The sequence below is a fragment of the Elephantulus edwardii genome, unplaced genomic scaffold (genome assembly GCF_000299155.1).
Source record: "Elephantulus edwardii isolate Elephantulus edwardi_28Jun2011 unplaced genomic scaffold, EleEdw1.0 scaffold00007, whole genome shotgun sequence".
In the NCBI taxonomy this organism is placed as follows: Eukaryota; Metazoa; Chordata; class Mammalia; order Macroscelidea; family Macroscelididae; genus Elephantulus; species Elephantulus edwardii.
Window position 1 is genome coordinate 37,350,906 of NW_006399757.1, and position 23,063 is coordinate 37,373,968.

Sequence of the window (23,063 nt, forward strand, 5' to 3'; positions counted from 1 at the left end):
TTCTGTTCCCACAAGGAAACCATGTTTCCACAAAAAATTTTCTCAATCCTTGACCTAGAACCTGAAACCTCAACCATTTGGTTGTTTGATTTTTTTTATTTTTATTTTTGCCTTTTGTGAGAGAATTGTCACTTAACTTCCTTTGAAATTTGGGAATAAATGTACAATACGATAAAGTAATAGAGTTAAGACACAAACTGATACATATATATATTGTTGTTGATTGCCGTCAAGTTGAGCATGACTCACAGCGACCCTATGAACAAAAGGCCTTTCTATAACTATCATAGAGTTTCCAGAGTCATGTCGTTTAGGAAGTGGATGCCACTGTTGAAGCATATTTACAATAGTGAAAAGTTGAAAACAATCCAAGTGTCTTTCAATGGACAAATGGCTAAAGAAAGTATGGGACATTCACACAACTGAGTATTAGACATCACTAAAAACCAATTAAAATTTAATAAAGCAATACACAACATGAATGAATCTAAAACAAATTATGCTGAGTGACTACGTAGTCACAAGAGGAAAATTACATCTGTTGTTGTTGTTGTTGTTGTTATGTGCCCTCGAGTGGCTTGCGACTCATAGCGACCCTATGTACAGCAGCCCTAAACCCTGCTCTATCCTGTGCCAACTGAACTGCCTCTGACACACCCATCCCGATTACCCCAGTCACTGAATCAATCCACCTCATAAAGAGTCTTCCCCTCCTACATTGTCCCTCCACCCTCCCAAGCATGATGTCCCTCTCCAAGGACCTGTCCCTCCTTGCAACATGTCCAAAGTATGTCAGACGAAGCCCCAGAATCCTTGCCTCCAAGGAGTAGCCCAGTTTAATCCTCTCCAGGATGAATCTGTTTGTTTTCTTGGCAGTCCATGGTACTTTCAATACTCTTCTCCAGCACCACAGCTCAAAGGCGTCAATTCTCCTTCTGTCCTCCCTAGTCATTGTCCAACTCTCTGATGCATAACAAGTAATTGCAAAGACCATGGCCTGTATCAGACGCACCTTAGTCTCCAGAGACACACTGTTGCTCTAGAGAGGTCCCTAACAGCAGACTTTCCCATCTCAATACATTTTTTTATTTCCTGGCTGCTGGTGCCAAGAGTGTTGACTGTGGAGCTGAGCAAACTGAAGCTGTGAATAATCTCAATCTCTTCGCCATCCATCCTGATGCTGCCAATTGGTCCAGTGGTGAGAATCTTTGTCTTCTTGACATTGAGCCTCAGTCCATACTGAAGGCTGCAGTCCTTGACCCTCTGCAGCAAGTGCATGAGGTCCTCCTCAGTTTCAGCAAGCAGGGTTGTGTCATCTGCTTAGTCCAGATTGTTAATAGATCTTCCACCAATCCTGACTACGTAGTCACAAGAGGAAAATTACATCTAAGATCACTATTATAAAAAGATAAAGGGTTACACAGAATCATTGTTGGGTGGTTAGCAGAGGATGAGAAAGGAGAAAGAGGGGAGTGAAAATTGATAAATAGGTAAGTTGAGCAAAGGACAATATACAATAAGAGGCTGATCAGACATTGTCATGAATTAATTACATTGATCAATTAGAATTAATATTATTTTGAAGGAGGAGTGGCATCCACTTCTGAAATAGCTTGCCTCCGGAAACTATGAACACAAGTGTTTAGGTCTTTAGTTCATAGGGTCGCTATGAGTCATCTGCGACTCGACAGCACTTAACAACAATTAATATTGTAATATAAAATTTGTATTAATGAGTGAAAGAAAAATCAATATGATTTATAAAATTTCACTAAAAATGTTTTTAAATGTTCACATTATTTAAAAAACAGAGTATTGCTACTCAGGAAGAGTATGTATTATATTTAGAGAATGAAAGACCCAGGGTTGCTATTTTGAACTAGATTTAAATGTGGCCATGGCAATACAGTGGTTTTTAAAGTCACTGCAATGCTTAGTATGTTTTTTTCCATTTACTAGACTTTATCATAGTGGGCTTGTAACTTTATTGAAATGCTTAAATGTCCTTGACTAAAGAAATCAACAATTAAGTAGCCAGGGAAATTGGTTTATGAAATGTGTAGTTTGATTTATTAGTTGCATAATTGTGTTTAAATATTTGGAAAATATATGCTTAATAGGTATAAAAGCTTAATAAACTGAACATTCAACAAAACAAAGTAGTGGTTAAGTGCTTTTTCCACTCCAGGAGGCCCTGAGGCACCCCAGATCCTAGCAACAGACAAGACAGTTATTATCCAGTGCATTCAAACAGACTGTACCTTGGAGAAGGAAAAAAAAAATGCATGATGCTTGGCTATTACTATTGAAAACACAATCCAAACAACGTGCTTGGCAAGAAAACTCAGCTGTCAGCTATATGGGTTGACTTTTTCTTGGGATCCCTTATCTTGACATGCCTTACTGCTTTAGTTATGGCTTGATCGGGCTTGAGTCATTGGCAAATGCTTTGTTGTGTTCACTGCTCCAGCACCAAGTCCAAGTTTGGCTCTTTTCTGTTACTTGGAAGGTCTCAACAGTCCCCGTGGCATATAACTATCCTGTTTGTCCATTGAGACAATGGCTTCGTCAGCGATTCTTGCTGAAGACAGCAGCAGCCTTTGGTTATTTTCTACAGTTAGATGCCTCAACCTGCCCTTTGCTTGGCTGATCTAAGATGCGCAGGGGATTCTCTGAGGACTTACCCGCTCCTAATGCTTAGAGACTTAGTGTCCTGAACAACTCTTTAATCCTCTGCTTCCTGAATCCCGCCCTAAGCCAGGACCTTCTGTCACATCTCAAACGCTTGGGGCACTCTCAAATCTCCCGAGCCACCATTTTTGTCTGGCTTTTTGGGTCTCCATGGGGTCCCCCTTATTTTGATCAGGATGCATTCCTTTCCTGGCACTTTGCCTCAGGTACCACTCTAAGGGTCGACCAATAAATTCCTGCAAAGCCAAGTGCAGGATGAGCACGATCAGCCAAGATGCCGTGGAGAAATACCTCGAGGACAACCCTGGCTTTGCCAAGGACTACTTTGACCGGAAGCTGCGGGTGGAGGTGTTGGGAGAAATGTTCCAGAACAGCCCAGGGTCGGGGACTGGGCCTGGGCCGGTCAGCGCCTCGCTGGCCGAGCTCACCCGGGTGGAGGAGGCCGCCGTGTGCTGGGAGCTGCTGTGCCTGGTGCAGGAGGAGGCGTGCGCCATGGAGCTGGTGGCCCACCGGGCCCTGCAGAGGTTGGCGCAGCTGCTGTCCGCTGACCGCTGCAGCATGTTCATCTGCAGGTCCCGCAACGGCACGCCCGAGGTGGCCTCCCGTCTGCTCAACGTCACGGCCACCTCCAAATTCGAGGAGGACCTGGTGACTCCTGACAGAGAAGTGGTGTTTCCGCTGGAAACTGGGATTGTGGGCTGGGCGGCTCACACAAAGAAAACCTTTAATGTTCCAGATGTGACAAAGGTAAGTGGCCTTATGGCAGTAGGCAGAGTTGAGGTGTCGGTGTGCTCAAGGAGGAAGCCAGGAGCAAGAGCTGTGGCCCAGGGACCATCTTGTAGCACTGGTTTGGCCATAACTTGGGTAGTGAGCTACATTCAGGAAGGCCAGATTTAATGAAATGAATACCAAGGTCTAGTTAAGTTTCAATCTTTGTATAGCATAAGTATGTGTCATGGAACACACATGTTTCATGGGGCTTGATGTGTCCCATACCTGCAGCCCTGTACCCCCCAATCTAGTGGCTCTGTTCACTTTGTCCATAGAGACATATATTGATTGCTACTGCGAAAGCAGCAGTTCTCTGGTGGTTCAAATCCATTACCAGCTCCTTGGACAAAAAGTGGGTAATCTTCTTGTGTGCAATTTACAGCCTCTGAAAACCTGCTGAAGGGCCAGCAAATAAATGGTTCCTACATGGTGACAATGAATGTGTGAATCGAGGAGAGTCTTTCTTTCTGAACATCAGCAAAGCAAGCCACCTCCTCTCCCCACTGGAGAGTGCAGCCAAGAATCCAGGATTTACGAACTGCTCCTTACACTTCTGTTTCCCAACCTTCAGTTCTTGGAATGGATTGGCCTATAAATGGATTCACAGAACCAGTGTGCAAAACCAGAAAAGTGATACTGTTGGAAAAGTCAGATACTCAAACTTGGATCATTAGCAGTGTGACTGTAGGTGATGGTTAAGTGCAAATTCACCAGATACTCCCTGCTCTCCCAGCCAATACCTCAATTGTCCAAAATGCATTCCAAACATGCGGACTCTCTTGAAGACAAACAGCACACTGCACAAGTGCAAGGCGTGCTTATGTTTTTAAAAATGTTTAACTGTTTCTTCTCCTTTAAGCTGCAATGCATATTCACTTTTTAAAAATTGCTGTGAAACACAAATAAACAAAAGGAGAAAATGCAAATCCTTTCTAATCCCTCCACTCATGTAACTACAGGTACCAGCCTGGAGCTTCCCCTTCTGGTCTTTTATCTAGACCATGTTACCCATGCTGACGACTTTCTCTGAGGGAAAGGAGGCCCTGGGTGGTGCAGACAGTTAACAAGTTTGATGGCTATTCTAAAGATTAGAAGTGTGAATCTGCCTAGATGCCCCTTGGAAGAAAGGTCTGAGTGGTCTACTTCTGAAAAATTGGCCATTGGAAGTCCTTTGGAGCACAGTTTTACTCCAACACGGATGAATCAGGGTGGATTGATAGCAACTGGTTTGATTTTCTTAGGGAGGAAAGGAGAACTGGATCATGGCGGGGAAGGGCGGGTCCCAGTGCTCAAGCAGGGGCAGCGAGAGGATAATCCCCAGGTGCCTCCTGAAGCTGATTAGGGAGGAGAGGTGCCCCGACCAAGAGGGGCAGACATTACCAACATGCAACAGCCAGCAGACACCCCTCGGTTCAAGGTTCCTGCTGGGCACTACAGGTCCCCATCCTTTACAACCTTCCAGTAAGGGAGTTTAAGCCAGTTTCAGCTTGCTCAGGAGGCAGACTGCAACTGCTTGAAGTGACAAAGCTAACATGTGTCCTCAAGGCAAAGTTCTCTGATCCCCAGTCGGGAGGCTGTGTTTACACACCCTGAGATCGTCTCTTGCAAATATGCTTCTTCTCATGTTTCACTGAAGGTCCTTCCACAATTACTAGGGTATTACATTAAGAAGGTGATAATGGAGGCATTTTTCTCCCCTAAATATTTTTAAAAGTTGTTGTGTTGTACATTGTTGTTGAGTCACAACCAACTCATAGCTGGTCTCCAGTAGGTTTTCAGAACTACCCTCAAACCTGGGGGATTGACATGGTGACTACAGCAATGGGCTCAAGTGTGTCAGAAGTTGGCACAGAATAGGACAGGGTTCAGATCTGTTGTTTATAGGGTCACTATGAGTCATGCTCAGTTTGATGGCACCTAAAAACAACAATAAATTGCACAGGAAGAGATTGCCCATGTTTCTCCCTCAGAGCCTCTTCTTTACCCTCTAGGCCACCATAACTCCCTTATTAAAAAGAAGAAATGGCCAAGAATTATTTCTTCTGTAATTCTTGGTTAATAAGCTCAATACTCTGTGTTAAGGAGAAAATAATTTATAGTCACACACCATATAATCCTTGTTTGGGCAGCAAGAAACCACAAACACATCTGTAATTCCATGAACCTTGATGGAGAACGGTACATAGAGATGTAACTGGACTTACCAGATTTCCACACACAACATATCTCATGCCTCTGACGTGCATAGTGATTGCATATCTAGTTATGTAATGGTACAATGCACATATAACCTGTAATACATGTCTTAATAGTCATAACAAATACCTGTGTTACTAGTTCATGTATTTTTATACTGTACTTTCTGGTGTTATTTTAATGTGAACTTTTCCTATTTGCAAATAAAAGTCTACCCTATCACAGTGTATATGCTTGTACTCAGGCAGCAGCATCCAATCTTGCATACCACACATCCTCTCTCTTTATTTTTCTTTAGAAAATATTATTGTCAAGCGCTTCATGGCTCCCCAGTGCAGCAAAACTGGTGCTAATCTCAGCAGAAGCAAGAGGCAAAGGCAAAGAATCCATTTGGGAGTAAAAGGAAAAGGTGTCAAACAACATGAAGATGGAAAATCAGGAATGTTACTGCTAGTGATTTAGGCATGCTCACACAACATACTCATCATCTAGCATCCTATTTCACAGAATGCATCATGTACGCTAATGGAACTGCTTATAAGATTCGAGGGCTTCGGTCTGTTCCCAGGCAAGGCGAACACAGAACATATCTTGATAGACAGGGAGTGTTACAACTCACCTTTTCCCTCTCTGAAGACTCCTGGCTGTTCTAGGTGGGAGAGAAGGTGTAAAATATGCTAGTGAAGACAATCACTCTGTGTGCTTGAGTCTCCATTTATCCCACTTAGACCAGGTCCACCTAAGCCAGCTCTAACTCATGGTGATCTCAATTATAAGCATATCAGAGTAGAGCTAAGCTCCCTACGATTTTCAACAGCTGATGTCTTGTAAGTGGATCACCAGGTCTTTCTTCTAAGGTGCCTCTGGCTGGACTCAAATCTCTAGCCTTTTGATTAGCAGCCAAATGTATGAATCTAATCTTTTGTACCACTTTGTTGTTGTTAGGTGCTGTCAAGTCAACTATGACTCACAGTGACCCTATGAACAACAAACAGATCTGAACCCTGTCCTGAAACCGATGCATTCTGAACCCAATACAATCAGGATCGGAGGACGACTTATCAGTCACCTTCATAATGCAAATGACACAACCTTACTTACTGAAAGTGAGGAGGACTTGAAGCACTAGCTGCAGAAGATCAAAGACTACAATCTTCAATTTGGATTACATCTCAAAGATAATAAAACAAAAATTCTAGCCACTGGACTGATATGATAAACAACATCATGATAGATGGAAAAAAGATTGAGACTATCAATAACTCTATCTTGCCTGGATCCATAATCAATATGCTTGGTGCTAGTAGTCTGGGGATCAGAAGATGTATTGCCCTGGGCAAGTCTTTACTCAGGGACCTCTCCTCTTGTACCACGTAGTTGTTGTTGCTGTGTTGTTGTTTACCATTGAGTTGAAATTAACCCATAGCTGACCCTCTGGTAGGTTTTCAGAGGCAGTAAATCTCATGAACGGTGATTGCCCATCCTTTTCCTGTGGAGCAGCTGTGCAACAGCAGGAGAGGAGAGGTAGTATCAGGGTTGTAACCTATCTCCATACCTATTCAATGTGTATGCTGAACAAATCATTCAAGAAGCTGGACTCTTTGAAGAAGAATGTAGTGTCAGGATTGGAGGAAGACTCATCAACAACATACATTTTGCAGATGACACAGCTTGCTTGCTGAAAACTGAGTAGGACTTCACACACTTGCTGCTCAAAGACTATAGCTTCAATATGCATGATATCTCAATATCAAGAAAACAAAAACTCTCGCCACTGGACCAAAAAGCAATCTCATGATAGTTGGAGAAAAGAGTGAAATTGTAAACAACTTTTTCTTACTTGAATCTCCAATCAACACCCTTGGCACTAGCAATTAGGGAACATGTTCTGTTGGGGAAGTCTGCAGTCAGGGATCTCTCCAAATTACTGAGGAGCAATGATGCAAGTTTGAGGACTAAGATGTGCATAATTCAGGCCACGGCCTTTTCAATCACTTGCTATGCATCAGAAAGCTGGACAATGATGAAGGATGACAGAAGAAAAAGTGATGCCTTTGAGATGTAGTGCTGGAGAAGAGGAGTGAATATCCCATGGACTGCGCAGCCAGAATGTTCCTTGCAGACAAGGATGACAAAGTTTCATCTCACATACTTTGGGCAAGTCCTTAGGCGAAGCTGTTCCTTGGAAAGAGACATCATGCTTGGACAGGTGGAAGGTCAGCAAAAGAGAGAAAAGACTCTTAATCAGATGGACTGATACAGTGATTGCTGCAATGGGCTTGAGTACATCAGAATCTATAAGGACGGCACAGAATAGGACAGGGTTCAGATTTGTTGTTCATAGGATCACTATGAGTCATGCTCGACTCAATGGTACCTAATAACAATAACAGAGACTTTCAGAGTGGTGGGTTCCAACCCTGGCTACACATTGAAATAAAATGGAGAATTTTGTTTATTTTAAATACTCGTGGCCACATTGTCAATGAACCAATCATGACAGAAATTCAGGATTTGGACCTAAACATTAGCTTTTATAAGCTCCCTGGGTGATTCTAATATGCTGAAAACCACTGACCTAGAGGGTGAGCAGATGTAACAAGAGGAAAGAAACAGTGGAATGCTAGAAATAGAAAGAGTTTAGAAATTATTTAACTCTTTTCATTGGCAGACCAGAGTACAGAGGAATTCCTTTTCTGCACCCATTCCGAGAGACCGTATAGTACATCAGTGACCAGGAAGACCTGGGGTAGATCTTTGGGTTTCTAATGCTGCTCCCACACCCTCTATTCACCTTACCCCACTATCTTGCAGTGTTGGCACATGTTATTTGCTGATGTCAAATCTTTGATGAATACAAAAACCCACGTTTAAAAGAAATGTTGAATTAGCCTTTCTTGATATTCCTTGGTGGTGCAAACAGTTTAGATATTTTTAAAAGTTGTCATCCATCTAAAGAGACTCAGAAGAAAGACCTGGCAATCTGCTCCCCCAAGTCAGCCGTTGAGTACTCAGTGATGTGCTGTTCTACCCTGACACACACAGGATCACCATGAGCTGGAACTGACTTGGTGGTAACTGATGCCTCATTCTTCCTTCATTGGGACACAGCATGAATGAAGGCTTTTGGATATACTTCTTTCCATCTATTATATAAGAGTATTCTGGTGACATGGTGGATCAAGTGCTGGTTTGCCAACTGAAAGGTTAGTGATTCAAACCTGCCAGTTGCTCTGTGGGCATCTTCAGGTTCTTCTGGTCTCAAGATAGAGAAGTCTGTGGTTCATAGAGTCAGTGGATCTTGCAATCCACTTTCTTCTCTGATTCTTGGGATTCCTTCTTGCTCATTTTCTTCAGATAAATTGAAACCAGTCACTGTACTTCAGATGACCACTTGAAAGATTTTAAGGCCTGAGAGACTACTTACAAAACCAAGATGTAGAACATAAACCTTTTCAGTTATATTGTGCCAATTGACTGAATTATCCCATGAAACTAAGATCCTAAATCTTCGAACCAAGAAAACAAGTCTCAGAGGCAATTGGTTATGGTAAAGAAGTACCAACCTTTGTAAGATCTCCTTAATTTATTATCTATAGCTTCTTGCCACTCGGCCACCAGAGTTCTGATATCTCTATAGGGAGCTCTGGTGGCTTAGTGGTAAGGAATTGAACAGACAATATAAAGGTATGTGGTTCAAATCCACAAGCTGCTCCACAGAAGAGAGATGGCTCAACTCCTCTCATGCAATTCACTGCCCGACTCGATGGTACACAAAACCAATAATACGTATATTTATATTGCTGCATAAGGTCAAGGACTGTAGTCTTCAATATGGATTGAAACTCAACATCAAGAAGACAAAGATTCTCACCACTGGGCCAATTGGCAGCACCGTGATGGATGGAGAAAAGATTGAGTCATATAACTATTAACATGTTATTAATTTTAGCTTGCTTGCTGTTAACAGTTATAGCTTGCTTGGCTCCATAATCAACACTCTTGGCACCAGCAGTCAGGAAATCAAAAGGCGAATTTTATTAGGTAAATGTGCTGTCAGGGACCTTCCCAGAGTACTGAGAAGCAACAATGTCACTCTACAGACTAAGGTGTGCCTGATCCAGTCCATGGTCTTTGCAATTACTTGCTATGCATCGGAGAGCTGGATAATGACTAAGAATGACAGAAGAAGAATTGATGCCTTTGAGTTGTGGTGCTGGAGGAGTCTTGAACGTATCATGGACTGCCAACAAAACAAATAGATCTGTCTTAGAGAGGGTGAAACCAAGTATCTCCCCGGAGGCTAGGATTTTGAAGCTTTATCTCACATACTGTAGGCATGTGGCCAGAAGGGACCAATCCTTGGAGAAGGACGTCATGTTTGGAACGGTGGAGGAGCAGTGCAAGAGAGGAAGACCCTGCATGAGATGGATTGATACAGTGACTAGGGCAATGAAGTAGGTGTGTTGGAGTCAGTGAGACTGGCTCAGGACAGGGCAGGCTTCAGAGCTGTTGTACATAGGATCACTATGAGTTGCAGATGACTCAATGGCACATAACAACAACAATTTACATTTTAATGAATAAAGATGATAGAAGAATCTATGCCTTTAAAGTGTGGTGTTGGAGAAGAGCACTGACTACCCCATGGACGGCCAGAAGAACATATAAGTTACCTTGGAGGAAGAGCAACCAGGATGTCCTTGGAGGCAAGGGTGGTAAAACTTTATCTCACATACTTGGGGGGTGTTGTCGGGAGGGACCAGTCCTTAGAAAAATATGTGATGGTGAGAAAAGTGGAAGGTCAGAGAAAGAGAGGAAGACTCTTAACAAGTCACACAGTGACAGTATCAATGGGCTCAGGTGTATCAGCGATCACGAGGACGGCACAAGCCTGGGCAAGACTCACATCTGTTGTTCACAGGGTCACCATGAGTCGTAGTTTACACAACGGCGTCTAACAAAACAACTTTTACATTTTTTCTTGGTTGTTGTTGTGAAATTGTATGTAACACCGCTTTCTACCAATTAATTCACCTCTTGTGCACAACGTAGTGGTGTCAGTTACGTTGGTCAAGCTGTGCCTGCCTCCCCCATATTCAGTGAAAATGTTTGCATCATCATAAATTCAAGGTGTCTGCTATCTAGGGAATTATTGTCCATCACTATACCCCCATCCTTGGCAACAAGTCAACAAGTGATGAACAGTTTGTGTGTGTGTGTGTGTGTGTGTGTGTGTGTGTGTGAGTGTGTATGTGAGTGATTTCATAAGGTTTTCAGCAGGATAGGGTAAAGGTCAGAGCTGTTGTTTATAAGGTCACCATGAGTCATCATCGACTCAGCGGCACCTAACAACAGCAATGTAATTTGATAAATATGAAATCATACAATATAATATCTTCCAGGTTCACACATTTGAAAAAGCTCATTTTTTCTTTATGAATGAATGGCAGGAAACAAAGACATTTGAGTCAATTGCTTCTTTTTCAATATGGTCAGTTCACCAGCTGGGTGGTCTTTCCTCTGGCTGTGGTTTAACTGGAAGCCCCGCATATTTAATAATTGACTGGATCCTGATAGCTCCCTTTGCTCCCTCCTTTTTGTTCCCTCTTGTCGTTCTGCCCTCTGATCTCCAAGGTTAGCGCTGTTTAATCAGGATTTAGCAAATCTAAGACAGGATGAGGCATCTCGGCGTCTTACTGCTCTAAATTTTTTTTTAAGCCTTGTTCAGGGGTTTCTTTGAAGAAGGGCCATGTGGGGAGTTTGAGAGCCCATGAAGCATAGCATTGACTCAAAGAAATCTCAGTAAGGATGGTTTGCATGAGTGAAAATTCAAAATGGAAAACTAGAAAGCTCCATCTCCCGTGTTCTGGTAGACTCCTCTACCCTGTAATTTGACAGATGGCTGCCTCGGGGCCTTCAGATGCAAGGACAAAGCAAGCATTAGCTTTTGAAATGGATAATTTATTTTCTCGAAAGAGCTAATTTAATTTAGGAACATTTCTTTGTGCTTAAAATCTGCAGTAAAGCTGGCGTCACGTTTTGAAGCTGCCGAGTGAAATGTATTTGTAAAGAAATGCTTACCTGGCTTCATCCCACAGTATATGTTTCTGGTATTTTGATTGTTCCTTTAAAGCTCAGGATTGCTGTGTAAATGAAAGCAAACAGGATGCATAACTGATAATAGGGTAGGGGGAAAACAGAATGCGAGCTGGCCTAGGCGAGCATGGCTTAATGGAAACAACCTTCAGCAAGTCTGGAGACATCCAGGAATAAGAATGAGAAGCCACAGAAAACAGCAGGAGGAGTGAAAGGCAGCACCGGAGGGAGATGGGACTTCAGAGGGCATGGGACAAAGTGCTACAAGTGTCCTCCTGCACCCAGCAGGCACCCATGTGGAGAACACAGTGAGGAGGACTGATTCGAAAACCTGGCACTTAGGAGCAGAATGGCTCTGGTAAATGAAATCAACTTATTTGTACACTTAGAAAATTATTAAAATGACAAGTGCTTTGTTATATTTACTTTAATCACCAATAAGAAGAGAAAGAAGAATAGAAGAGAGGAAAGGGAAAAGGGGGGGAGTGGAGGGAATGGGAGGGGATGGATGAGGAGGGGAAGAGAATACTTTTCTCCCAGGGAAGCTCCCAAAATGTCCCAGATTTTGCTTTCCAGTATTAATTGAACACCCACTGTGTGTCTTCTTCTTCTTCTTCTTTTTTTTTTTAAGTGGCCTATCCATCTTTATGCTAAGTATACTATGAATCTTCCCATTATCAGATTAGAAAACAAGGCCGTAAAAGGGTAAGTAATAAACTGAAGATCGCACAGCTAGTAAAGTTAGGGTTTGGTGTCAGCCCAGGAAGTTTGATTCCAGACCTTTCTAAGTCAGTGTGTGTGTGTGTGTGTGTGTGTGTGTGTGTGTGTTATATAATGTTAAGAACATTATATGTTCTTAGACCTTCTGAATGGAAGAGAGAAGATCAGAGGTAAGGGATGACATCTGACTCCATTAGACACATTTTCTGGTTTTTCTCCTCTTTTGCAAGAAATAACTTTATTCATCATTGTTTCTAGGACAGTCATATGGAGAGTGCGTGATCAACAAATATTTGTTGAATAAATGAATAGCAATAACGTAACAGCTGAGTTTTCAAAAGTCAACACAGGTTCTAAAAGTTAAAAACAGGCTTGGTAATCAGCCAGAGCAAACCAGGATGGACTCACCAATCATATAATATTGAAGTACTGCCCCTGGACATACATACATTGCCACGCAATTGCTTCCCATTGCTGCCACTGCTGCTGGTCTCTCCTCACCTGGGAGCTCCTGGACTCCCACACTCTCCCAAGTAAAGGTTAATACTTACACATTTTCTTGACTGTGCAGTCGTGGGCTGTGGTGGACCCTTTGGTCAGGTTCTCTGTGCTAGATCTGTCTGTAAGGTGCAGAGAGTTGGGAAAAAACGATCCTGCACCTTCCTGGATCTCTCACCCAGTGTGACTTTGGCAAACGTGTGACTCTATCTTTCAGAACAACCATTTTTCGGATTCCATGGACAAGCAAACTGGCTATGTCACTAAGAATCTGCTGGCAACTCCCATCGTGATGGGCAAGGAGGTTCTTGCTGTAATCATGGCTCTCAACAAAGTAAACGCATCTGAATTCTCTAAACAGGATGAAGAGGTAATGTCAACTGTGGGCCTCCAGTCAGAGTTGTGGGAATTCTCTTTGTACAATAGAAGAAAGGTGTCACAATGATAATTTGGTTTTCTCTGCTCTGTAGGTCTTCGCCAAATACCTAAATATTGTCGCTATGGTCCTAAAACATCATCATATCAACTACCTGTACAGTGTTGAATCTCGAAGAAGCCAGGTAAAGGGAAAGTTACATTAATCATCCTGAGTTGATCTATTCTGGAAAAAGGTCCAGAATCAACAAAGCCAGACCTCTCCTCTTCCTTCAATGACATTTGAGCCCCAAGGAGCAGATTCCCCTCAACTATCAGTCCCAAAGGTTCTTTTGTGATTTCCTTCTCTCCCTAATTCCATTTCCACGAAAGGATCTGACAGCAGATTTATTTTCATGTTATGTCCAGTTTCTCATTGGAACCGGAAATAATTGGTTTCAGGAATTAATTGCAAATGTTGATATGCATGGGGTAGTGCAGGTGAGCCTCTGAAGTGCCACTACATGTGTGTGACATTTACTTCATCTGTGCATGTGACTGGATGGCTTTCTTGTCTATATCCTGGGTGACCTTGGTTTCTTCATCTATGAAATAATGAGGATAATAGAAGTACCTCCCATGGTTGTGGTGACTATGGAAAGGTTATGAGATGAATTAGTTTATGTAAAATGATGAGTTGTTCCTGATACATCATAAGGTTATTAGTTTGAGGAAGAAATCACTTCTCTGAAGTTCATTACCTTCATCAAGCATAGGGATTAAGAACACAACGTTGGTACTCAGGATATTCAAGTCTGACCCACTCTTTGGAACTCAATTTTCTTATCCGTGAAATGAGAGAAGGAGGGTTAGGATGGAGGACTTTCAAGGTACCTTCCATTCTAACTTCCCAGGTAAATTTACCTCCAACTAGCCCAGGATAGGCGCTCTGGCGATGCATTGATAGCACATTAGTTAGAGTGGCTGATAGCTGAAAGTTCTGTGATTAAACCACCTGCTGTACGGCAGAAGAAAGATAAGGAGGTCTGTCTCCACAATGATTGTAGCCTTAGAAACTTTATAAGGCAAAGCTACTCTATCTTGAGAGTCATTAGTGGACATTGTTCAAGATGCATTGAAGGAAGCATATTATCACTGTTCTCCTGGGGCCAACCAGAGTCAGTGGGTTCTTTGCCTAGGGGTTGTCTCTACACCCATTTCCTGGAATTTCCTATTTGGAGTAAAAATATTTGGACATGGGAGCCCAACCTCCTTCTTCCTCACCTCAACCCATCCTCTCCTTCATAAATAGCTTTGCAATGGCCCAAGTCATCTGATTCAGAGAATCTGAGTAGTTTGCTGGATATACACATGTTCAAAATAGACTAGAAAGAATGTATTTTCAAATTATGTATTTTATTAATGCACTTTTTCTTTCTTCTGTCAAACGTTCTATTACTTTATTGTGTTGCTCTATATCATTTTTGAGCATTTTGTTCTCTTTTCTTGTTATTATCTACTTTCAGATCCTTATGTGGTCAGCCAACAAAGTCTTTGAAGAGCTCACTGACGTTGAGCGACAGTTTCACAAAGCCCTCTACACAGTTAGAACGTACCTCAACTGTGAGCGGTACTCCATCGGACTGCTGGACATGACCAAAGAGAAGGTCCTTGTTTCATAAATTTTTGCCTCCCCTACAATCACCTATAAAAGACATGAAATGTGAGACACTGGAAAATAGATAAGCTGCTTAAGTAAGCAGGGAGCTGTGGTGGCCTAGATTGTAAAGAGTTGCACTATGAACACATCAAAAGACAGGAAAAACAGACTATTGACTCTCTAACCCAATATCTCCAGCAAATTGAAAAAGAACAGCAAGAAAACCCGACACCCTCTAAAAAAACTGAAATTATAAAAACAAGAGCAGAAATAAACGAAATAGAAAACAGAAAAACAATTGAAACTATCAACAAAACTAGGAGTTGGTTCTTTGAAAAGGTCAACAAAATCGAAAAACCACTAGCAAAACTCACAAAAGAAAAGAGAGAGAAGACACAAATAATCCGAATAAGAGATGAATCAGGCAACATCACAACAGACCCAACTAAAACAAAAAAGCTAACATTAGAATACTATGAAAAACTATACTCAAACAAATATGAAAATCTAGAGGAAATGGACAAATACTTAGAAAAACACAACCTACCTAAACTGACACAGACTGAAACTGAACATCTGAACAGACCCATTACAAGAGTTGTACTATGAACCCGAAGGCATGTGGTTCGAATCCACCAGCTGCTCCTTGTAAAGAACCATGGGTAATCTCCTCCCATGCCATTTGCTGTCTCTGAAAACCCACTGGAAGGTCAGCTATGAGTTGATTCTGACTGCACAGTATACAACAACAACATTTGGATAATCATTCATGGTAGATCACAAGAACCAATAGTCAAGAAAGCATGTTGCAAAGGCAAAAGCATGTATTTTGGAACTAAAAAAGATTTAGGGTTGGATCTTGGCTTTGCCACTTCCTGGATATCTGTGTCCAACAAGACTTTGTTTTTAACCTCTCTGACTCTTGATTTCCTTATCCAGAAAATAAGGATGTCAATGTCATCAGTTGTAAGGATTAAAGATATTATATATAAAGAGTGTCAAACATGTACTAGTTCTGTTAGCAAAAAACATGGGGAAAAATGAATATTGGGTAAGCCAGCCAACAGTGTTGGCCGGTATGTATGACCTTGGTCTTGCTTCTTACTTCTAAACATACATGTATTTAGATTGTTTATGAAGAGCTGCTATAATGAGTACTTTTAACTATGTCTCAGATAAGGGTTTCTTATATATTGTTCTTTATAGTGTGGATACTTACTCTTTAGGTATAATTCTATTACTATCCCTAATTAAGATGAAATTGATTATTCATAGTCACTAGTTGATAAGCAGTATCTCTGGGAAGCTCTTTTCTGCCTCTAAAATGCCTATATCACATACTTTAAAACAAAATATGAAAACAGATAAAATTCCAATGAGATGGAGTCATAGAACAGAATATAAATATAAAAGCATATGTTAAATATATCTTCCAGAAAATATACTTATAAATTAATATGATATTGTAATAAAATACAAACTATAGAATAAAATATTGATTTATTTATTGCTAAACAATAATAACCCAACTTAGTGCAATTAGTTTATATAATACATTTTGTCTTTTTATTATTGTTGTTGTTGATGTTGTTAGTTTCCATGGAGTTGTGTATGACTCATAACGACCTTATGAACAGCCAACCTGAACCCTTCCCTGTCCTTCCCTATTCTGTGTCATCTCATACTCTCTTACACATTAGAACCCAAAAGAGTAAGTGATAGCATGCATTATGCAATGGTGAAAGAAATTAAGATATTATCATCAATATTGGAGGAAGACTCATCAACAACTTGCACTATGCAGATGACACAACCTTGCTTGCCAAAACTGAGGAGGACCTGAAGCATTTGCTGCAGAAGGTCAAGGAAACTGTAGTCTTCAATATAGATTGAATGAAGCTAAACATCAAGAAGACAAAGATTCTCACCACTGGGCCAACTGGCAGCTTCATGATATATGGAGAAGAGATTGAGGTTGTTAACAGTTACATCTTACTCAGCTCTACAATCAACACTTTTAGCACAAGCAGTCAGGAAATTGGAAAAAAAAAACAAAACAAAAAACAAAAACAAAAAAACCCCACCTAGTTGCACTGATGAAGTCTCCTGTCAGGGGCTTCTCCAGAGTGCTGAGGAACAATGACTAAGGTGTGCCCTATCCAAGCCATGGTCTTCCCAATTATATACTATGCACCAGAAAGCCGGATGTAAATAAATAAGTAAAGATGACAGAAGAAGAATTGATACCTTTGAGTTGTGGTGCTGGAGAAGAGTACTGAACATTCTCTGGACTGCTAGAAGAACAAATAGGTCTGTCTTGGAGAGGGTGCACCAAATTTTTCCTTGGAGGCAATGATTTTGAAGTTCCGTCTTAAATACTTTGGGCATGTGGCCAGGAGGGATCAGTCCCTGGAGAAGGACATCATGCTTGGAAAGGTAAAGGGACAGCATAGGAGAGAAAGATAACAGAGGAGATGGATTGACACAATAACTGGGTCGATGGGATTAAGTGTGCCAGAGTCAGTGAGTCTGGCTCAGAACGGGCAGTCTTCAGAATTGTTGTACATAGCGTCGCTATGTGTTGCAGGTGACTTAACAGCACATAATGACACAGCATAGTATAATTAAACATCATATAATGCTAAATATAATTTTCTCCAGGAATTCTATGATGAATGGCCAATCAAACTTGGAGAAGCTGAGCCTTATAAAGGGCCAAAGACACCAGATGGCAGAGTAAGTGCAACCATGGTCCTTGATAATATCTCTATGGTGTTCAGGTGCTAACATTACGAGGCAATGATGCTTTGAGAAATGAATGCTGGCCTGGCAAGCCCTGGGATCCTGGCAGTCTCTGAGATCCTGGAGAAGCAGAAAGTGCTCTGGATGAGGAATTTGAGGTTCAAGTTTTAGTTGTGTCCCAAGCCACCTGGGTAGCCTTTGCCTTTACCATTTTTGTGTCCTGTAGAGTCAAGGTCGGTAGATCAGTGGTTACCACTACATAAGAATCCATCAAAGCTTCTTGAGCAGCTTTTTAAACACACACAATTGCCCTTCTACAGAACTGAAATCTCCAGGGAATAATTGAGTTAGGTTTCGTTTCTCCCAGGACTTGTATTTGTGTTACTCACCACAGCATCCCAGCACACAGCAGAGGGAAGGTCATGGGATGGAATGTGTCTAGGCCTTAGCTTCATCATCTGCCAAAAGAAACAGATGAACTATTTCTCAAGTCCCTGTCAATTTTGACTGTTGGTTGGATCCTTTTTTTCGGAGAAACCTGTTTAAATTAGCCAGTGCTGTTGTTGTTGTGTACCACAGAGTCGGAACCAACTCATAGCCGATGCTCGGATAGGTTTTCAGAGACAGTTAATTGCAAGGAGGAGACTGCCCATCCTTCTCCTGTGGAGTAGCTGCTGGCGTCAAACTGTGTGCCTTCAGGATTGCAGTACAGCTTTTTGCCACTAGGCCACCAGAACTTTAAAAGTGCTCTGGTGGCCTAGCGATAAGAAGCTGTGCTGCTTCTGATCCACCAGCTGCTCCACAGGAGATAGACAGGCAGTCTCCTCCTGTATGATTTATGGCCTGAGGAAACCACAGGCAGGTCAGCTGTGGGTTGTGTGCCGGCTTGTTGGTACTCATCATCAACAGCAACAGAGGGGGTTCAGGTTTTCATTGTACAAATGGAAGTAGAAACATTAACCAAGGTGGAGAAATGACATGATTTGTTCTAGTGAAGTTTTCACTATAAGGTCTTTCTAAACAACAGAAAGGAACCCATTAACAGTGTTAACAAACACATAGACTAGCTGGTGATTTGAAAGCTAAAGATCCTCCACCTCTCCTCCCCACCTCCAAAAGCTGTTTGACTGAATTCAACTCCTAAAAATGAAAGTTTGTGTCTAAGTAGACAATAACATTTTTAGTTTAAGCTTGATCATTTCTATTAAAGGAGCTCTGGTAGTGTAGTTCCTTAGGCTGCTGAACCCAAAGAAATACTTGCTGGTGGCTTGAATCCACCAGCAGCTCGATGGGAAAAGGATGGCCCATCTCTCCTCCTGTGTGGTTTGCATTCTCAGAAACGTGCTGGAGGCTCAGGGTTGAGTTGGTTCCAACCGCAGGGGAAGGACTCAGGTGTGAGAATTTTTCTTCTGCAGGGAGAAAATATTATTAGGGAGATCCTTTTTGAAATGATGTTAATAGAATGATGAATTGATGTTTTAAATTATAAAGTCCTCAACTAGAAATGTTTTCCATGGAAAATAATAGTATTCTCACCATCTCCCTTTCTCCCCTTAGGAAATAAACTTTTATAAAGTCATTGACTACATTTTACATGGAAAAGAAGAGATCAAAGTGATCCCGTGAGTACTGAAACGAAGTGGCCACACGAGTTGTCATTCTTACCTTTGTAACATTTGCCTGTTTAACAATGATTCTTTCTTTTACTCTTCTTAAAGGACACCCCCTGCGGACCACTGGACTTTCGTTAGTGGGTTGCCTACGTATGTTGCTGAAAATGGATTTGTAAGTTATTGAATACATTCACAGTTTAAGTAATACTTTATGAAAGTCTTACTTGTGCACACATGAGTGTGCGCTCTCTCTCGCTCTCTTTCTCTCTCTCTCTCTCTCACACACACACACACACACACACACACACACACGGGGAGGGGAGAGAGAAAGAGAGAGCGAGAGAAGAGGAATGTGCCAAATCAGGGTCCATTATCTATTTCTTCAGTTCAGGACCAAAGGTGAAAAGAATCTTGGTAAGTTGTACATAAGTTAACTGAAGACTTCAAAATTCTAAATTAAAATATTTGGTCAACACGAGAAAGGTTCATCCATCCTCCAGTTTCTTAATCTGCAGCCACACCTTGCTTCTTGCTGGATTTAATCATGTCCCAAGTAGAGCTACTTCAGTCAAGGCTTCTGAAGCTTGGAAAATTACTGACAAAAAAAGAGAAACCAAGAACTTAGCCCCAGACAGCAATGTCAAGTGTACTGAGCTGATAAAACCTCAAAACTCCAGGTAGTGATTAATGTCCAGTTAGAACCGATTCATAGCTCACTTTCCATTGGATTTCCAAGGCTGTGAATCACACAGGAAGAGATTATCTGTGCTTCTCTCTGGGACCCACTTGTGCAAATGATCCACCAGAAAAGGGTAGCTTTTGGGCTAGTGTATCTCTAGCAAGCCCATTAGGAGTTGATAAAGGAGATAAAAATGTCCCCCTTTGTCTCTTGACCTTGGGCAAATCCAGTGCCAGAATACCTAATAAGCAAAGTAAGCATGAATTTGTGTTTACTTACTAATCTATATTAAACAATTTGACATTTTTCACACATCAAGGATTCTGCATCTACGTATGGCTGCTATCTGTCTCTCCAAACCCCACAGCAGTTTCCAACCGAATTGAAGTCTCATTTCAAATCTACAATCCCCGAAGGGGAGAGAACAATCTGTAGAATGGGTTTACCTGTCTTTATATACTAATCTATAGTGAAAAGTTTCACATGAAACTGTTAGTATGTAGTACAAGTAATATGTGCTTACCTCTCTTATTGGGTAATATGCCCCTGAGCAAATCCCTTGACTTCTCTGGGTTTTTAGGTTCACATCTGTGAAATGAGCTCGTTAACCTAATGATTTAAGAAATAAAACTAATTACTCTCAAGTCAGAACTGATTTATAATTACCCTCCATTGAGTAAATTGCCAGTGAGGAAATTGCTCATCTTTCTCTTGAGGAGCTGCTGGTGAATTCAAAGCAATAGAACGGAACAGCTTTCATGTTAGCAAGGCAGCTCCCTACCGACTATACCAAAGCTTTTCTAGACATTAGAAAAAGATGCATAATTAAATATACATAAATATATATATGACAAAAATAGATATGAAATCCAAGAGTGCAGGGAAAAAAGTGTTCAGCATTACTTGTAATCAAATAAATGATGAGAGTAAAAAAAATTCTAGAATTTTAAATCAAAGTGTGTGTGTATATACATACATGCATATATAAATATACATATATATAAAACATACATATATATAAATATGCAGATATAAAATTACACACATATATAAAAAAATATATAAATACATATATATATAAATTACATATATACTTTCCTAAAACTATTTGTTGGAAGCAGGAGTGGCATCCACTTCCATAATAGCTTGCCTCTGGAAACCCTATGAACCTGGAGAGAGGATGAAAGTTACACAGGTGTGTTCAGGACTTTCGTTCATAGGGTCACTATGAGTCGCCTGTGACTCGACGATACTTAACAACAACAACAACAAAAGTATTTGAAACTTTTGCCTTGTAACCTTGTAACTTTAAAATATCTCCTTTGATGCCAGTCTTCTCATGAAGGCTTTTTAAATAGAGAGTAAACAGATTCTAGTGTGACCTGCCCAGACGTCCTTGTCAGTGGAATCCAATAGGTCTCACTGGGTTTAGAAAGCATGTGCATGCTCGTTGTTAGGTGCCCTCCAGTCACATATGACTCATCGTAACTCTATGAACAGCATATGGAAATCTTGTCCAATCCTGCTCTACCCAGTCATGGTTGCAGTCACTGTGTCCGTCCATCTTACTGAGAGTCTTCCTCTCTTTCTCTGACTCTATTTTTCTAAGCATAATGTCTTTTTCCAGACTGGCCCCTCCGGACAACATGCTCAAAGTACGTAAGGTGAAGTTTCACCATCCTTGCCTCTAGGGAACATCCTACACCTTTCCAAGGCAGACGTGCAAATGCGTTTTCATTGAGCCAGCAAATTCCAGCTCTTAATGAGAAGATGGCAGTTTCCAGTTTAGTGATTTCTGACGGTGGAAAACATTAGAAATTACAAACAAAGAAGTAGTACAAAGTACATTTTTAGAATTGGAGTAATTAAATCGGGGCTAGACTAACTGGAAAGAAAAATTAAATGCAGAGAGAGATTAATTTTGAGTATTGATGTAAAAGCTTTGACCTCTAAGGCCGTGATGGATAGAAATATCAATGTCTCCTAGAAGCTTGCTGATAGAAAGTTTAGAAAATTGAAATAAGCTGCTTTATGACTCTTCAAGGCACTTCAATTAACCCAAATTAGATCATGAAATTCATAGAAGGACACAAAAGAGTCTTTAAATTCTTGGGTTGTAAATGTCAATAAAAGCTTTGAAATACTATTCCATTTGCCTTGTAAGAATAATAGAAAAAGAGTTAATGTGGTTTCATCTCTCAGGAAACACCCTGGACTGAGGGGGACTGGTGGACATTGGAGAAAAGGCACATTGGAAGCCCACTCAGAATAGGTTCACAAAATTAAATTACAGGAATTTTTTGAGCTGGTTGTCAAATGGCTGGCAGCTTGAAAGCACTCATGGCAGGAATATTTGTTGTCATGTTGCTGTTGGTTTTAGGTGCCCTCAAATTAGCTATGATTCATGGTGACTCAGTGATCACAAGTTTCAACAGATTGACACCTCGCCCTTGCCCTGTGCCATCCTCTCAATCTCTGCCATAAATAAGCCCATTGCTGTAACTAGTTCAATGGAATATTTACACCAGAGAAATTGCCATATGCTATAGATCCGTCCACTTTCTCCTTTCCCTCAAGAAAACTGATTTCCCAGGACCCTCAGTTCTAGTTTTATCCAATGGATTTGGGGGAGGGAGGGAAATTAATCTCTTAGGGATTCTTTTTCCTCTTCTTTAAAAGGAATATGTTGAACTCAGTTTCTGAAGTTCTTTCCAGCTTTAAAATGCTATCACTTTCAGTATCTTTTATAATACTGATGAGAAGATACATATAACCAGAAGTGCAGATGTTTCAAAATGATTTAAAAAAAGATGTCTTTACAGGTTTGGGCGATAATATCTGAATTTCTAGTACTTAAAATGAATTTCATTTGGTGAAATGAAAAGATCAGCATTCTCTGCCTCCTCTGCTCTAAGCCAGCTCCTTCCAAGCTAAATCTCACATGAAAAAAAAAATCACCAAAACACAAGTAACAAAAATTCCCACCTGTGCTCAGTGAAGTGGTCTCCCTGCCCGCACCCTCTAGTTCTCTCTCCCTCCC

At 41.1% G+C, this 23,063-nt stretch overlaps 1 protein-coding gene across 1 annotated transcript in view; it reads left to right on the forward strand.

Moving 5' to 3' along the window:
• The first annotated feature begins 2,872 nt into the window (after nt 1–2,872).
• The window catches only part of PDE6C (phosphodiesterase 6C, cGMP-specific, cone, alpha prime), a 55,450-nt gene continuing 35,259 nt past the window's right edge, over nt 2,873–23,063 (forward strand). Inside the window, exons 1-7 of the mRNA XM_006880355.1 lie at nt 2,873–3,438; nt 13,193–13,345; nt 13,446–13,535; nt 14,856–14,996; nt 17,651–17,725; nt 19,289–19,353; nt 19,450–19,516. Of these exons, the coding sequence (XP_006880417.1) occupies nt 2,947–3,438; nt 13,193–13,345; nt 13,446–13,535; nt 14,856–14,996; nt 17,651–17,725; nt 19,289–19,353; nt 19,450–19,516 (1,083 nt within the window). The 5' untranslated portion in view covers nt 2,873–2,946. The remainder of the gene's footprint in view (nt 3,439–13,192; nt 13,346–13,445; nt 13,536–14,855; nt 14,997–17,650; nt 17,726–19,288; nt 19,354–19,449; nt 19,517–23,063) is intronic.